The 18,966-nt window shown below is 38.8% G+C and overlaps 1 protein-coding gene across 5 annotated transcripts in view; it reads right to left on the bottom strand.

The window, feature by feature from the left end:
* Positions 1 to 18,966, bottom strand: part of FAM193A (family with sequence similarity 193 member A) — an 84,904-nt gene that overhangs the window by 12,560 nt on the left and 53,378 nt on the right. For 4 of the 5 annotated variants that reach the window (XR_015700083.1, XM_087737839.1, XM_087737842.1 and 1 more), the window contains 9 exons: positions 15,175 to 15,252; positions 13,458 to 13,570; positions 13,061 to 13,303; positions 10,933 to 11,086; positions 10,654 to 10,833; positions 7,463 to 7,714; positions 4,857 to 5,055; positions 3,286 to 3,558; positions 2,667 to 2,949 (listed from right to left, as the gene is read on the bottom strand). Coding sequence is in view for 4 of the 5 variants with exons in the window: in XM_087737839.1 (XP_087593965.1) it covers positions 2,667 to 2,949; positions 3,286 to 3,558; positions 4,857 to 5,055; positions 7,463 to 7,714; positions 10,654 to 10,833; positions 10,933 to 11,086; positions 13,061 to 13,303; positions 13,458 to 13,570; positions 15,175 to 15,252 (1,775 nt within the window). In the remaining variant the exon portion in view is untranslated. The remainder of the gene's footprint in view (positions 1 to 2,666; positions 2,950 to 3,285; positions 3,559 to 4,856; positions 5,056 to 7,462; positions 7,715 to 10,653; positions 10,834 to 10,932; positions 11,087 to 13,060; positions 13,304 to 13,457; positions 13,571 to 15,174; positions 15,253 to 18,966) is intronic. The other variant, XM_087737840.1, reaches the window with a different exon arrangement.

Here is an 18,966-nt window from a genome sequence, read left to right as displayed (position 1 = left end):
ATATGTACATCTACCAGAAACAATGACTCTCAAACTGGGATATCAGCCACCAGTGATGCAGCAAATCCTAAAGCCTTCATCCAGTAGCTTTCAAATAGAGATACTCAAAACCAAGCAGCAAGATAAGATGATACCTGGGAAAGTGATTTATGAGAGACTCATTTAGTGACTCACTGAACGAGCAGCCTAGAGAACGAGTTTTGGAACTGTTCTTCCTGCCTTTACACAGGTAAAATGGTTTCAGAAATAGTGATTTTAGCTTTTTAAAATTGAATGGTTTTGAAACGCTGCCCGTCTCATCACTTGTGGTCTGAAGAGAGCTGTGCAGTTGCAAAGTACTCAACTTATTTCTAAAACCCCCTGGTTTTACATAGATTTTCAAACTCTTGACTTAAAAAATTCAAGGTCAGCTAAAAACAAAATGTTCCTATTACCCTGCTCGCATCTTTATTTTCAAGGGGAAATACTAGCATGTCACTTCAATAAGCAGGTATGTAGCAGTGTATTCCCTCCAGAGCTCTGCATAACTGTGCACCCAACATATCTACTGTCCAGTTCTTCTAAAACTGATGTGATCTTGCTTCAAATGTAAAAAGTATTAAAAAATCCACTCATCTAGCATTAGCATTTCTTTGCTCTTATATTAGAAAGGTGAAAACAGGCCATAATCAGTCATATCTGCAAAATATACGTGAATGTTCTTTCTAACCTCACTTCCCGCCCCACACCCCCAATAAATTTTTCAAGAATTACGGACCAGGACAGACTGAAAAATTGTTCAACTTCAGTATCCTAGTTCACAAAAAGGCATGCAAAACTGTTGCACATAGCAGGAGACACTGCCAGTCAGTGCAAACATCCTGACTAGTCGGTTTGAGCAGCCTTGGCAGCACTGTTTCTTGCCTGTTGAAAATTAGCATTACAGTGCCCAGCGGCACGGTGGGATAGCACGCGCTAGGGGTAACAGATACAATTCTATAGAAATCAAGGCTTCATTAGTTCTGTCGCTCAGTCGCTAGATTGAAAGACTAGAGCATAAAGCAGTTTTTCCCATTATAGCACATCACCGATTCATACAGACTGCAATAGCTGTTTCTGGGTTCTCTCCCAGTTCATTCCTTACGAACTAAAATTACTTTATCATATTAGCACCTGGAGATGATGATAAAAGTTGGATTTCTATTGCATTAAATAGCCTATATTCTGTTGTCTCCCTGCACTAGGTAAGAAAGTTTCTTCACAAAATTGCAAAAATTTCTCGAGCATGAAAGAACAAGTTACTTATTTTGTGGTATCATTAATCAAACCTCAGCACAGGAAGGACATGGACCTGTTGGAGCGGGTCCAGAGGAGGCCACAAAAATGATCAGAGGGCTGGAGCACCTCTGCTATGAGGAAAGGCTGAGAGAGCTGGGGTTGTTCAGCCTGGAGAAGAGAAGGCTGCGGGGAGACCTTATTGTGGCCTTCCAATACTTAGAGAGGGCCTATAAGAAAGATGGGGACAGACTGCTAAAGCAGGGCCTGTAGCGATAGGACAAGGGGTAATGGTTTTAAATTAAAAGAGGGTAGATTCAGACTAGATATAAGGAAGACATTTTTTACAATGAGGGTGACGAAACACTGGAACAGGTTGCCCAGAGAGGCAGCAGATGCCCCATCCTTGGAAACACTCGAGGTCAGGCCGGATGGGGCTCTGAGCAACCTGATCTAGTTGTAGATGTCCCTGCCTATTGCAGGGGGGTGGGACTAGATGGCCTTTAAAAGTCCCTTCCATCCCAAAGCATTCTATGATTCTATGAAACCAGCTGATAGCAGAAATAAGGGCATTTTTAGAAGCACTTCTGGTATGCAGTTATCTAACTGCCTAAACCTCACATCTTCTGAAAACTACTGCAGTTGCCAGGAGACTACATTCATACCAACCATGACCACAGCCCTACAGGTCACAGAGTACTTAGAGCAACGACTCAACTGCTTTTCTGTTATGCCTGCGCTCTTCAGACATATCAAAGAGTTGGCATCATTGTCAGTCTGCCACAATACATAACACAACCAGAAGACAGCTCCACCAAACTCCTCCCAACCCCCAAGGCCTTTGAAAATCTTCAGAAATCAGAACATCCTTCCACACTACAACCACTGTATAAAGGGTGGGACTGACACCTAAGACGTCTTAAATGCAGTCAAGAGAATGTGTTACTATGTGGCAGGTTTCAAGACCACGTATGACCTTTTTCATAGTTTGAGCTAAATCTGTCTACATGCTTCTTAATTTTTCACAGCTTTTCATTCCTGCTTGCCATGTAATGCCAAAATGACACAAAAAATACATTATAAAACAGGTTTGTGTGTCAGCAGCAGCAATCACTACTGACAATGACAGTAAGAAAGAATACAGCTTGACTTATTTACCCCAGGCCACGTTTCTAAAAGTGAGCAAACATTTCTTTTTAAGCCTCTAAACTCAGTAATTAGATTCTGCAATGGAAATCATATCTGTAAAGTCTCACACCAAGTTACATACTAAGTATCAGAACTCAGTCTCATGTGCTGAACACACAGACAGCTCTTCTTTCACACTACAACCATTGGCAAAGGAGAGGAGGTATCTGTATTTTAATTCCTCTTTCTACTTTAAAAAAGAACGACAACAAGAACAAACTTACCTGCAGACACTGGGTGGGGCACTTACAGAGCTGTCTGTGGTTGAAGTAGGAGGTGCAACTGTAGTAGGACAAAGACCTGAATGAGGATCCACAAATCCAGGGGCTGTTGCAGCAGTTTTGGGGAAAGAAGGAGCAGCGAGATTTGGAAGATGTGGTGTAGAGGCTGGAGACAGTGCAGCAGGAGACAGTGAAGGAAGGGATGCTAAACTGGTAGGACTATTTCGTGGTGCAACTGGTGCAGAATGTCTATGGTCCTCTTTATTAATATTGTGGAACACTTCACCTAAATTGGGGAAAAAAGAAACCACTTACAATTAAAAATAATCAATAAATCTCCATTAACTACCTAAGCAATCATGCAAAGTGCTGGATGTTCTCAGCTTCTGCAAAAATGGGGTAGTATTTCAATACCTTTCTATTCAGTCCCAAACTCTAACATCACAGTCTTTTACAAAGTTCTTTAATCTAGGAGTATAGAGACTACAACTCAAGAGTAATAAGAACAGCGATTAAGGAAAATCATCAAGATACATAATATTACTAAAATAAACACATATAAGTTTATGGTTAGCTACACGTACTTCAGTCAGTAAGCTGTATGTGAATTACAAATCCTTACCTATCGATGAAGGTCTCTTGGATGATACTTTGAATTGGTTGCTGCTTGACTGCACTGTAGTAGCTGTGCAGGAGACAGAAGAAGTGGCAGAAGAGGTTGCCATGACAACTTTATTAGCTTCCATAAAGGCATCCTGGAAATTGTACAGACATTTCTTCTTTGCAGCATTTTTTTTCTCTTTGCTGTCAGTAACTGCTGTCGCTTCATTGCTAGATGTAGTAGGAAGTGCTTCAGGTCTTATTTCTGAGAGTGCTGGTGCTAATATATCACTCCCTTCAATTGAAACACACATAGTAATTAAGAATCACAGAATTACAGAATTCTCTTTATGGCATTTGGAATTAAACATACAATAATTTAGATGCAGGCAAGCAAGGATATATTGTTAGTGTTGGCTTGGTAGGATTAGTGAAGTGATCCTCCTCTCCCCCTCCCTCCCCCCCAAATAATATAGCTGTAACAAACAGTGCTAAGAAGTCTCAGAGCAGAAGTCACAAACCTTAAAGTTACAATTTTAAGAACACTACTGTGTGTTAACAAGTGGTAAGGATGCTACAGACACCTTTATCCACTTATAATTTAAAAATTAAAATTGGACACCATTTTACATGCTAAGAACAGAAGTTTCAGTATCTGAAGTCCAGGTTAGCCATCCAACAATTATAAGCAGGAACAACATATCCTTCTATCAATATAACATCATAAATCTTATCTTTGCTTATTGATAATTCCAGCTAACTACAGTAACACCTTTGCGACAGACCTTCCACACAAGCTTGCCACTAACCATCTGTTGGAACAGCTACCCATAACTACATTTGGAAAGGGATGAGCTATGCGACTAGGGAAGTTTTCTGGAGGTTTTCTAGTGCCTTTCCTTTTACATATCACTGCAGTAGCTTGACACAAGTTAGCAGCAGATGAGTCTGAAAAAAGCCAACACACAAAACCAAGCTTCCTTTTTTACACAAGTCAAACAAAATTAAAAAGGCATTTTAATATTTGCTATGATTTGAAGGGAAAGATATGTATCTATATATGTTGTTATTTCTATTCTGTTCTCTTTCACTTTAACCATTAGTATTTCCAAAGGCTTCCTGGCTTAAATTAATCTTTTGCTTGATTTATGCCTCTGTCTTTTTGAATGACAATGCAGTTTTCTCTGCGCATTATAAGAAGAAGTAGGATGTACTGCTATGTTACCACTGCTCTTTACGACCTTGTAGAAAAAGAGCAGGCCTTTGTGGCAGAAGACCAAAAGTTATTTAAGTTTCCCCTTAATTCCCACTTCTTTGCAACGCTAAACTTCTGAAGGCAAAAATACCTCTACAGTGACCATAGGTGAAAGAGTGTGCTATTCTTTTGTCTTTAGCATCATCTCCCCAGTATATAAGAATTTATTTTTCAATTTTTGGCCCCACTGGAGTAGAAATGGCAGCAAATCTCTGCCAAAAATCCTGTCTTATAAAACCATGATGATGAAATGTACCACTCCTGGAAAAAAGTGCTACACTTCATTTCAAAACATAAGGCTTTTAACTAGTCAGTGTGAAGTAGTAACAAACCCTCACCAGGAATTGTATCAGGCAAAAACGTAGCAGGATTCCAGTTCTTGTCATTCATCATCTCTGATCCCCAAAGACTTATAAATTTAGAGCTATTCCAATCTGGAGTGCTCCCAAAACAGCTTGGATAAATATGATCTTGGAGAGATGCATTGAATACTTGATGCTTGTTTGTATGATTCTGAACTGGAGCTGGCGGTAATGCCTACAAAAATAAAGAGTATTTTCCTCATTAATATTCTGTTTGCTCACACAGTCAACTCCAACAGCAATATTCAAATCATAGTGTTTCAATTGTGAAAGGCATTATAAAAAGCATAATATATTTCCCAGAACGATAAAAGGACTGGTTTATTTTTAATGAAGATAATATATTACAGAGATTGTATGTATATATTTTACAATCACAAGCATTGCTTTTAGATTCAGCTAACTGATGAACACAAAAAAGCATTCTCCAGAAGTATTTGGGTTCATATATATTGGTAGGGCCTCATTTTTAATTAAAAACAGTATTTTTATGAACGTAGAACTTGTTAGGAATTATTACCTTTCAAAGCCCAAGCTGCCAAAACCAATCCTCTGTGACATGATAATCATTACCACATTAGACAATTGTGATAAAGGGACTACAAACACTTCAGGATTGAAAATAAGTGCAGTAGAAAAAGAAATAAAACACTTATTATTTGAAAACATAATTTCAAAGTTAATTGTATTCTTCTGCTTTTTTCATCTCCAAGTATTAACGGGTTCCCGACTTAAAACTTAATAAACAAGGAATACACCCTTTTATTCTAAGAAGCAACTGGGGGAAAAAGGGAACACACGATTTTTCTTGTTTTATAGAGTCAAGTTGTTCTGGCTCACCCCATTTCTTCTAGCTCAAGTTGTTTATTCACATTCTAAAGTGTAACTTTCTCCCAGAGACCTTGTATAATGCAAGATTATGTTCAATTACTGTCACCTTTAAAAAAGCCAAGGAAAAGTGAGCTTGCATTCGATGCAATGAAAAGCTGTGCAGAAGTAGATATAGATATTGAAAACATCAGCTGAGCCCAATGACATTTCAGGCATGAAAGTCTAAACACTCGTGGCCAAGCGAACTACTTATATACCCCGTCCCCTTTTACTACATACAAGGATTTTCACCATCTGACTAATGGCGAAGGTGGGAGGGGCTGGAATACCCTGCGTAAAAGTAAACTCGTATACATGGGTACAAAGAAACACTTCACAGGGCAGAACAACCTATCCACGATGAACCAAGCCTGATCCAGCAGGGCTTATTAATTCTTTGACTACTAGCTCTGCTGAATTCAGCTGGCTCTTCAAAGGCGAAAGCTCCCTAAAGCTTCAGCTTCCACATATGTCTTTCTAGCTCCAGCGTAACATAAATACATGGAGCCCAGCTAGTTCTGGTGCTGTGCCAGAGCTAATGGATGTGGCCTGCATTACAAAGCCACTCAGCGCTAGCAGCCTGCTGCTCTGCATGGGGCTTCTGGTGTAGCCTTGAGAGCGCACTGCAGATCTTCCACTACACAAGGGTCTTCTAAAAGGAAAGACAGGAGAGATCAGGGACGGGAGCTCAAGCAGATAGATGGGAGCTTGAGTAGACTGCTATAAGGGATGTAAAAAGAGCTCCGGAAGGATGGCAGAAGGTGGGGTACAACGGTTAGGGGTTTCCGAAGAATGGCAGTGGGCTGTTGAGAAATGGCAGGCTGGCACACTGCAGTTCAGGAACTGGTGCACTGCAACAAAGATAAGGAAGGGACACCGATAAGACAGGAAAAAACATAGGGGATGTTAAGAAGGACGGTAAGAGTAATAGTCATCTTAGTGAACTAATCTACTCTGCTTGCAACCACAGGATCACAGGACCAGATGAAAGAGACGACAGAAGCATGTACCTAATGACAAAGGCGCTGCCCCTTTCAGCAGCATCCACAGTTTGACTGATTTAAATACTATGTGAAACAACACCACATTAATAGTAATTCTTGCTTTTGACTCATGCTTCTGAAAAGCAGTCACCTGTTCCCAATCCTTGTTCCACATCTTTTTCTTTTTTATTATTTACAAGTTTTGGATCAAAAGAATTTTGCAGAACCTGCAAAAAACCAAGTTCCCTCAAAGCACAAAACCACTTAAAAATAGACTCCCATGCCTCAATTATCTCAAAAAAAAAAAATTAAATCACTAGTATTTTGAACTAGAAACCTCGGGACATTATTGCCAAAATGGAATATTAAATTTTGACCTTCAATATATAGGAAATGAAGATTTAATTAATCCTATGACACTGACTAAAGCCCCATTACTGTTTCCACCACTGAAGACTCATTTGACTCTACATTCTTCCTAATCACAGTAAGGAAATTATCAGTCTTCCTGACAAAAGCTACCCTTAGCCCTGCTGTATGAACTTTCCACCAGTTCTGAATCTGTCCTATTCCTTATCCCGCACTATTCCCTCCAAAAGGACTACTATAAACAGACCACAATTTAAAGCAACTTTTATGGCTTCATTGATACTCAGTCATGCTGGTTTATACAGGCATACAGTATTTTTCCTGGGACCCAGATGCATCCATCTCCTTCATCAGGCTTACCTTATTATGTGTAAAGGGAGAGGCTGTATACAAGGTGGGATGGATAAGTGGACGAGGCAGATGAGGAATTGTATGCAATGGTATGTGTCCATGGATGTGAGGATAAAGATGAAGTGCAGGATGTGCAGGTTTTTCAGGATTCATAAACTGATGGCCAGCAGGCAAGCGTCCAGTTGCAAGTGCAGAGGCTGTTAGACCTGAGGCTTCTTGTTTGCAAACATGACATTCACAAGCATTTGGACCTTGGTCAGCCTGCAAGAAAATAAAATTTAAAAAACATTTTTTTCCAATCTACTTGACAGACAATAAAATCAGCTATTTCCCCCATCCTTTTTTCTTAGTAATCATTAGTATTATTTCATTTTGCATATATCAATTAATATTTTCAGAGCATTCCCAGAATTCTTTCATCTAATATCAATGGAAAAGCCTTGTAGTGAAGTAAAAGCACACAGTTAAGAAAAGAATGCCATAAAAATTGACAGCATTTCATACTGTACAGAGATTTCGTGTCCACTATCAGTGACAACAACAAGTGAGATACTGATACAAATAATCAAGAACAGACAGGGATAGGAACCTTGACAGCATTTGATCATTACTAGGCAACTAATTACCCCACTATAAAAAAAAAAAAATCAAATTGGATGATTATTTTCCACAATTTTCAAAGCATATGGAAAAACAGTATGTGTAGAAAGTAGTAATAAGGGTTGATTAGCTGATGAAGTTGGAAGTAGTCCTGAGCTGCATTAGGCAGAGCACTGCCAGCATGTCAAGGGAGGTGATCTTTCCACTCTGCTCAGCACTGGTGAGACACATCTGAGTGCTGGGTCCAGTTCTAGGTTCCCCAGTACAAGAGACATGGACATACTGTAGTGAGTCCAGTCTGATCCCCCAGACTCAGGGGGATCCAAGCAGTGTGTGTTCCCTGACTGGCCGGGGAAGAGGAGGGAGGACAGAGCCAGACTCCTCTCAGTGGTACCCCATGAAAGGACAAGAGGAAATTGGCACAGACTGAAATACAGACATTCCACTCAAGCTTAAAGCGTTTATTTGTGAGAGTGGTTGAACACTGGAATGTTACCCACAGCAGTTCTGGAGCCTCCGTCCTTGGAGATACTCAAAAACCCACGAGACACAGTGCTGAGCAACCTTGTCTAGATGACCTTGCTTTGAGCAGGAGGGCTGGACTAGGCTATCTGCAGATGTCCCTTCCAAACTCAACTATTCTGTGATTGTGTGAAGCAGACATTTCTCATGAAACATTTCATAATCGCATCGACCATGAGAAACCCATGCCTTATTAGAACCTTTTACTGATCTCACGGCATCTGTTGTCTCAAAAGGATTCAAGACTTTGGAAGAAAAGCAGCCCAGGAAAGAGGAGGTCCATTTCCCTCTCTCAGCTCAGTACTTTTTCCTGCCACTGTCACCTGACATTTCACTGGAAGATAATTTTACCAGAAGCAATACCAGGAACACTTCCCAACTGCTATTTTTGCCAGCAATGTAGCAGTACATATTCTTCCAAAAAGCAACATTAGCTAACTTAGCTCTCTAGAAAAGAATTGACAGGTGGTATTCTTCAATATGTCTTCCTCTCAGAAACAAATAACTCTTCATTATCACTTAAAAGTATTACAGCCTTTGACACAAGGTATATTTTAACAACCAAAGATTTCATAAAGCAAAGACAATGATTGAATTAATTAGGTGTATAGAGAGGAAAAAAGAACTTTCTCATAAAAAAAATTAGTATTATCAAGAAACCAATACTAATCTACTAACAAATGAAAATGGAAAAAAGATGTCAAACAGTATGGTGAGATTCAAAATCCAATTCTGACCAACTATTGGGTACTGACCATGAAAAGGAATCCAAAGAGGAATAAAGATACCGAGTAAATGAGCAACCCCAACAGATAATGCCAAAAAATCTCAAATGCACATGTACCAGTGAAATCAATCACTTGAATGCAGCGTTACAAGGTAGATGCTCAGCTTTCATTACAAAAATCAGATTAAAAAAAAGTCATTAAGAGTTCCTCAGAATAATTCTGAGAAAATTCTTTTTCCTCAAAGAAAACAAAAAAGAGAAAGGTTAAATCTGCCTTTTTAACCTGCATTTTAGTTTGCTTCCCTAAGGCAAGTAGGTTTACATAATCTCATTTGATTTTCCACAACAAATGCTGAATCTGTTCACCAGTTTCAAACTAGTTTGACAGAGGTCTCATCCCATATAATTATTATGCCATCGGTCAGCCACACACAGAAAAAAATCTCAACATACTTGCTGAAAGAAAAGCAGCTTAATACTCAACACATGAGAAAATACTTCCAGTGGAATGCCTTACAAACATCCTAACCACAGGGGAACATCTAATGGGAGTTCCCACCTGTCTTCTAAGCTTTCAAAGGTGCCCCCTCCGATGTGGATTCTTTTGTACAATAAGCAATAAAAGCAACCAGTACATTCTCTCTCAAAGCAGCGAGCCCGTGTTGTAGCTGCAGGGTAACTCAGATTAAAAGCCACAGAGTCACAAAGACAAGTCCATTGGATGCTTTGCTTTGGTGCTCAGCTGTTAAACCAAACACAACTACCTGCTGAGCAGATACTCCAGGCTTCATTCTCTGGGTGGTTTGGTGACCTTACAATAAAAAGCTTAAATAATCTTAAACTATTAAAAAAAAAATATCATCATCAACTACCCCAAGACCCATGCCATAAGTCATGCAATGGATTTAACTACAGAGGGTTTCAACGGAGAAAGTTAGTCCTTAAATGTAACATTAAGAAGTTCCTGTTAACTAAATACTCGCATAGTTTCCCCCTTCTCCCCCAGGTTATTTTCAAATAACTTAACATTAACATTTGGGAAAGAACAAGCTCAAACTTCCAAGCAGAAATGCTTCTTAGTTTCTGTTCCTCATTCATTCAGGCAGGAATAAATTTTTTTCCCCTTTTAGTGAAGCCACCTTCAATATAACTAACATATTTCAGGTTTTGACTATGGGAAGATAATAGCCATGACAATCAGCTGAAAAATATTTTAGGTATCATACCTGCCTACTGATAACTTAATACATTAAAACCTAAATATTTAATTGAAGACATAAATGCATTGTCATTCAAGCAGCCACGTTTCAAAAGTTAACTTACTAAAAGGGTTTCTTTTAGATTACGATACCTGCTGACTGGGGTAAGAAGGTGGTGGACTATCCATTTTCGCTTCATCTTTCCTTAATGCCCTTTTTCCTAGAGACATTTCCTCCTTTTGAGTCCCTGGTGGTTCACCACTGCTCTCCCCATCTGCTTCTTCATCATCTGCTTCCGAGGAACTGCTGCTAGTACTGCTCACCTGAGGAGACTGGACAACATTAACTCATTAACACAGGGGCGAAGGACAGGCCTTTCTCCAGCGAGCACATCCAACTGCCAGAAAAAGATGCGACACTAAATGCTGTACCTCATCTTTCAACGCCATGTTTTCACCTCCGCCATTTAGCTCACTGTGAATTCCATTCATGTTGGCTACCACCTCTGCATCATCGTAATTATTCAGTGGGTAGATATCAGCAAATTTTGCTGATAATGGTGCAACATCTTCATCATCACTACCACTGAGGGGAAAAGAGACTTAGATAAATCACAGTGCTTGGTAACCTCAGTTATTGTGAAAGCAGGTAGAACACCAAAATGAAATAAAGTTGAGGGCATCACTTGTATAACTGTTCCAATTAGGAGTCAAAGGATTGCCTTCCAAGTTGTTTAACTGAACTTATTTTTTCAAGCAAGTTAAAATCAAGCAACTTGATGTATAATCCTACTGAATATAGTAGTTGCATGCCTGAACAACAGACTGGATCAAAAATAAGATTCTCTGCTATTTCTGTGTAAAATATTTTTCCACCACTGTTTTCTGACCAAGAATCTGTCAAATTAATAACGACAAGATATGGATGACCTTTAATTTGATGAAAAAAGCCTTATGGCAATGATTTCCTTCACAGAAAGTGTGAAGTGGAAAAAAGTACAATATAAAATTCAAGTTTTTCCATACATTACATATCAAACCAGTAACAGTAAGTAGGGAACATTGAACACATCACAGTAACTTAAATTTCTCAATAGCAATTAGCTCCTAGACAACCCCACGTCTACGTGCTTTTCAGAATCTGCTCTAAAATACTTAATGGAAATTTTTTCCATACAGCTAGTAAGAGAACATGAATGTCTAATTACCCGCTCCAGGGAAGTGTTGCAAAGATTGGTTAGCTCACGTTTCTACAGCAATCCAGAGCTCTTAAAAGAGCTCTTAAACTGTGCACTTTATCTTTTTGCATTCCATGAGATACTGCACCAAAATTTAATTACATGATGGCACCATTAGGCATATTTCAAATGTGCAATGAGGAAATAAAACACAGCAGATATTACAAGACATAAAACGGCCCTTCCCCAAGGAGCAGTAGTATTTCCCTAAAAATAGGCTTCTTGCAGTAAATAATACTTGGATTCAACTGAACTAGCTTCTGAAGAGACAAATTGAACAATTTTGGACATTTCAGCACTAAAACTAAATGAGAGTTTACAGAAATTGCAAACCACACATTTAAGAATATGTAGCTAAACATACCACCACATAATCTGTTTTCAAGCACTCCCCAAATGGGTTCAGAAACTAAAGTCCTGTTACGGAAGATTAAACCATTGATGGTAGTAGGTGCAAAGATAAACATTTAAAGGAAGTTGAACTTAGTGAAGTGATATTCATCAGAAACATCCCACACATCTGCATTGCCCTCATTCATCACACCGTATTAGCACAGAATGCTAATGCCAATTCCCTCGACTGTACTAACAACAGGTATTTCATTAGTGTTCCCACCAGTACTGAAGTCAGATTTTTTTTTTTTTTAAATATTCCTTTAGAATATCACATGACAGAGGAGACTGCTGGTTAGCTGTACCCTAACCACATACAGAAGCCAGCCTACCAAGCAGTTTTTAACCCTTCACAATTACGGAAGGGGCAGAAGCCTACCATTAGACTAACGCCTCAAATCTGATGGCCATTGTGATCTGAATAAAAGAAAGGGTGGCAGATACTTCTGATAGGGTCAGTTTTTGATGCAAGCCTCAAGTTAACACAACTTCAACAATCCTAAAAGCCTCCTAATAAAGGATTTTTTGGAACTAAACTGATGCATATGAAATGACCATCCCTCAAAGAAAAGATCACCAGTTCCCTTGCCCAGTCTAAGAAAATGTGACACTCTAAAGTAGATCAGTATAAGTAGATCAGTATCTGATGTCCTTGTAATCTCAAAGCTAGAAAGTACATACTACACACACTTCTAGCAACACTGTCAAGTCAACATCTTCAGAAATTTTTAAGAACTTTACAGGATTTTTTTTTTTTTTTAAATTTATGTTTACACAACATACAGCACTGGACTTGCAGTCTGCTGAATACAGTACCATTATTAAATAGTTTTCTGTGGCAAAACTAGCATCACATAACAATAGTCAGCCAATGCAACTCGCCTGCTTAAGTTCAAGTACAAAATTTTAAAACAGGAAAAAGAACTTACAAAGTTGGTGCAGAACCGTTATCTGCGAGGATCAGTCTGGGATGTTGCTGAATTGTAATAGGCGAGCTGGAACCTGATCCTGAACTTGCTGAAGACATACTGGGTGGGCGGATCTCAGATAGATAATCCGGAGCAGAATCAATTTGTAGTGGTAACTGGTTAATGTGGATATCATCCGTTATAGGAGAATCCATGATGCCACATGTTAAAATGTGTGAAAGGCTGCAGTCATCGCAAGTACATCTGTTCAAGAGTTAAGATTACAGATTTTTATGACCTTGTTTAAGCAGCATTCATTTAAAGTAACCACACTCTTTGTTCCAACAGTGTATTTCCTTTTTCCTTGAACAAGAAATTAATGATTTATTATGATTTCATATTAAAAACGTCAGCTCACCTTCTTCTATAATTACAGTTGGGACAGTCAGGCATGCTCAAACGTGATGACAGCATGTGTCTCATTGTGTCTGTGAAGTTGTTCTCCCCAGCTAGTGCTTTCTTGTTATTAAGCTGAAGTAAATTATAAAGGCAGTGTTTTAGTAGTGCAAGTCTTTCCATTAACAATTCAATGGCACATCATGACTAACAAATTACATCATCAAAAAGGGTTCTTTGGGCAAAATATTTTAAAAGCAGAACAGTTCAGAATAATTTCATGAAGGTGGTGTTTTGATCATGAATGAAAAAAGGAAGAAGTTCAAAGTTACAAACAACAAACATTTGGCACTGAAACTCTTCAAAGAAAGTATGTTTCTACTACGAAATAGCAAAGTGTCCAAGTACATCTCCTTGGCTCATTTGTACGTGCATCTTGCATGGCATTTCTGCTGACGCACTCTGCACTTGAGCAGTTCTTGTCTTGTTTCATGATATGCACAAAAGGACACTGCTGACAAATGGAGAGAGAATGCAAACTCACCCTTACCTTGCAAAAAAAAATTAGGACTAAATTCTGTAGCCACAATGGGATAGATTCAAGGAATGAAGTAGCTGCCCAAAACAGGACTTGACTACATTAGTGAAAAAACACAATCCAAATAACCTCCACCTGGCACAGGCCTAACCCTGAAAACACCTAATTTCATCAGATACCCACAAACCTTAGGTTAAACAAGCATGTGCCTAAGCTTCCACTTCTGTAGATGCCCAGACCTGATCCTTACCTAAGCAGCCATGGGCTTATAGCTCACTTAAGCCCAATTAGGATACAGGAAAAAGAGGATTCTTTCTCAAGTCCTCTGAGGAGCCCTGTATACCAGATGTTCCAAAGACATGGTTAACACAGGCTTATGTTCCTTATAGGAAAAAGTACTTACTGATGACTGCTTTGAGACATTGCCAATTTAAGCTTAAATTTATTAAAATGTACTGTCATACTTTCTCTTTCTCCAGCTCATGACTAACATTTCTTTCTGCACAGTGGTACAGGAACAGAGAGGTTCCCCATCCAGTCTTGACTCTAGCCGAGTCACACTGTGCTCTTATGGAAAGCACGATACATACTTGAACACTTCTAAGCTACAGAAGAGAGCATTGTGTCCTAAACAGCAGATAGTTTTATAATAAGGTACGAACTTCTACTGGCCCTTCTCTGGCTACAGTTTAAAAAAGACAGATAGTTCTGCTCAGCCTTTTCCCCACAAAACAGATGTAGGAGCCATCTCCAGAGTCATAACAGATGCAATCGCCTGCCCTGCTACTATGGTTCACCCTCCCCAGCTCTGCACACACAAGGGAATCTGTTAAACTCTTGAACACAATATTTCTTATCACGTATATCAGGGCAGCTCCACGCTCAATGTACTGGCTGTTTAGGATCCAACTCTAAGGTATCAAAAATTCCCCTTTTACTGTATAAAGAATTTTAACGCCTGGTATTCAATCTTAAGACTATGTACTTATGTTTTTATCTTGCAGTAACTGAGATTACATACTATTACATATTCTTCTTAGATCTTGCTTTCCGGTATTTTAGTTGACCAAATTTCACGCCTATCATAGTTGCGGAATTAGATCATATAGAACTAGTATAATATACTACACTCACATGTTTGCATCTTACAAATATACATGAAGCATTAGTGTAACTTAGTATGGTATAAAAAAAATCCTACCTGCTCTTCAATAAAACGCCTCTGTTTAAAAAATTCCCAGTCTTCCTTTAGCATGCGTTGTTTTGTTTTCATTGCCATCTAAAACAGAATTTAAGGAAAACTCATTGATTCAATCATAGAAATCCTATGCTGTGGTCAATTGGTCTATCAGTTTCATTAAAGCTAGCTTGTCTAAACTATTTTGAAAGTACTTACACACTTAGTCAATATGAAGTGTATTTTATTTGCTAATCATGTGATTTGAGTCACACATAAGATTTTATATTCATTTAAACTATTTTTCAGTCTGATTTTTCCACCGTTATTCCTTATGTTAGTATTTCTTTTCATTAAATATCTTCATAGCATTTTCAATAAAATGTGGCATTAAATCCTCAACATCTCAGATCCACTAAAATCCATTAAAATCTGGAGATACAGGACTTTCGGCAAGGCCTCAACACAGGCTCAAGTGCAAACTCTGTTGTACCACATGTGGAACTAACCACCCAATTAAAGAGTCAAAAAAAATTAGAAGAGTAAACAGAATTAAGTAGTGACCTAGACTAACACTATTTACCACTTTTATTCCTCAATGTATTTCATGCCCATGATTTATCTAAAGCCAGAAGAATATTTTATAGTTATTCGTCCCTGAATCACCTCACCATAAATGCACATAGAGCCCCCGAAGCTTTTTGTACACAAATGACATTTTTCTGATTTAGTAAATAACTTCACTCTGACAGAATGCAAAAGCTTCCATGAACTTGAACACAGCAACACACAAGAACAAAGCTTCTACTCTTGTACCTTACAACATTTTAAAAGCACTAGTTCATCAGCGAGGAAGAACAACTATCTAGATGTCGTGGTTTAACCTGGCAGGCAGCTGAATACCACACAGCCGTTCACTCACTCCCCCTCAGTGGGATGGGGGAGAGAATTGGAAAAAAAAAGGTAAAACTCATGGGCTGAGATAAAAACAATTTAATAGGACAGAAAAGGAAGGGAAAATAATAATAATGATGATAAAAGAATATACAAAACAAGTGATGCACAATGCAATTGCTCATGACCCGCTGACTGATGCCCAGCCAGTTCCCAAGCACTGACCAACACCCCCCAGATTTTTTTTGTTCAGCATGACATCATATGGTATGGAACATCCCTTTGGCCAGTTTGGGTCAGCTGTCCTGGTTGTGTCCCCTCCCAGCTTCTTGTGCACCTCCAGCCTCCTCGCTGGCAGGGCAGTATGAGAAGCTGAAAAGTCCCTGACTTAGTGTAAGCACTGCTCAGCAACATCTAAAACATCAGAAACATCAGTGTGTCACCAACATTATTCTCATCCTAAATGCAAAACACAGCACTATACCAGCTACTAGGAAGAAAAGTAACTCTATCCTAGCCAAAAACAGGACCCTACGTTATCTTTTACAGTTCTCCTTTTCATTTACTGAATTAATAAAAACAAAAATCTACCACCTTATAGAATATAACAAATTGCTTCATAAAGATATGTTAGTGAGCCAAAGTCCTGTAGGTTATACCACTAGCAATCTTTTTTTTTTTTTTTTTTTTCCAAAAGCATGCCTCCGGAAATTCATACTTGATCAAAAGTTTAAAGTCTTGCTATTAACCTAAGTGTATTATTGCTATTATCATTATTTAACTTGGGAAAATGAAATTCTAAGCTGGGGATTTGAAAAAGTATTAAGTGGTAAAGTTTTGCCTAATGAATTTCTGAAACAATCAGCAGCACGTAATTCTAATTATTACTTTGGATTTTGATTTCCCTTGCTCCAGTGAGGTTACATTAACACCAAAATATGAGTTTATCATGCATGCGTGTTTTTTAAAAACAATAGCATGTATGAAATATTCTTGAACCCTTGATACCATTTCTTAGACACATTAAAAGGTACTGCAGAGTCTGCGGCCAAAAACATCAGAGATTTCATCCTGGCTGTACTACCAGCTTCTGAGCACCCTTGAGCTATATTTAAACACAACAATACTCACTGGTTTAGGTGCCCTGCCACCTAGCTGAATGCTCACCATCAAAGACAGGCACCTACATTCGCTATACATTACAAGAGACGACTTCAATGCCAAAGAATAAAGTTTTAAACAGCCAGTGCATTAACCGGGAGCTGCCTACTCAAGCCTGCCAAGAAACTGTCAAAGAAAACAGCATGGTTTAAGTCTTGACACTCTTGAGTATTAATGAGAACAGGGGCTGAGGATGAAGTTTTCCTACTTCCAACTTTGCAGCCTTTCCAATACCCCATGTCTGCAAGTCTCAAGTTATTAATTCCATAAATAATAGGAAATCACTTCTCTCCCCTCTTTCTTTTCCCCAATGAATATTTATTTCAGCAGAGCAAAGCAGCTGCAATACAAACGACATGATTCAGGCCCAAGAATTCTGCTAGGGAGTGGGAGATAAATTCAAATGCCATCGCTCTTGCACATCTGCAATGAATGTGCTACCACTGCTCCCCAATGGAGAAGCGAGGTCCACTACCACCCTCTTCCTTCCTCCCTATTTTTGAGGCTAAAAAGTATTTGAGATTCATCAGAGAAGACATGGTAAAGTGAGACAGGCAGGTGAACCAGTATTTTCCCATTCTGAAATAGATTTAATCATGAAACAAACCCAGCAGTTTGGTCAGAACTGACACATACCACTAGATAACTTGTGACAACTCTGATGTTCATACATACATCACAGGATGCTTGTTGCTTCCAAATTTTAAACTCTGTATCAAATGCAAATAGCACATTTGAGCATCCCAAATTCCACCTGTGAATCCAAACTATTTTCCTAGCCTGTTTCACTAGAAATAATAAAAATAACTCCTCTTATCACAAACTCTCAGCACCCAAAAATAGCAAGTGTTTCAATTATTTATACAACTGCCATAAAGACAAAAAACAATTATGCCCATACAATACTTTTTTTTCTATTAAGCTGACAAGGACTGTAAAAAAATCACACACGAATATGGAGAGACAAGCAAGAAGCTCTCCTTGGGCTCTTGTGGCGCTGGGCAAAGGCATTCTTGTATTTCTTTCTTCTGTGGGAGCCAGAAGTAGAAAAAAGGAAATGCTTTCACACAACGTACCTATAACTATCAAGCCATTACTTATGGGAATGATCCAGATACATTTAGGGCCTCCCGAGTTAAATGTAGTCTAAATTTGGTACAAAAAACAGGATCTGGAGGTACAGGCTGCATACATTTAAACTCTACTGTATGCCAGATACCCTAAACATCTTCCTCAGACTTTAACATGTGATGAATCCAGGTGCTGATACGAATTAATCCTTATTTAAGTTTTATCACAGCGTACACACATAGCATCGTATTAAGTTACGTGTCTGTGTATGACAGCTGTCTTACACAGTCTTTTAAAAAAAAAAAAAAAAGTAGCATTTATATTGCTTGCAAAAGCTATTCACTTTTTTTCCCCAAGAAGAAGTAACATACCACAGTGGAGGGTCCACTAATTATCTCTGCTGATGCCCTGTCTAAGATTTTGGGTATAGTTCCACAGCAGATAAATGAAGACCATTCTTAAGTTCTCCTCTGTGGTGGTCTGCGCGTTCTAACCTTTGATACACTGGCGATAAAACCTCACAATTTTGTTAAGCCAAGAGGCAGCAAATAACGAACATGCATTCGCTGTTAAGATCCACAGTTTCCATAGTAGCCGGGCTTCCTGATTTCTACCTTATGGACAAAAATATCACTGCAAATTCAGGTAAGATGGTCATACTGAATGATGTATTTTTGATCAAGAGAGTAT

This window comes from Nipponia nippon, unplaced genomic scaffold (genome assembly GCF_047370975.1).
Source record: "Nipponia nippon isolate SJK-2023a ecotype South Korea unplaced genomic scaffold, ASM4737097v1 scaffold_6, whole genome shotgun sequence".
Taxonomy (NCBI): Eukaryota; Metazoa; Chordata; class Aves; order Pelecaniformes; family Threskiornithidae; genus Nipponia; species Nipponia nippon.
This window is presented reverse-complemented; position numbering and strand designations above follow the sequence as displayed.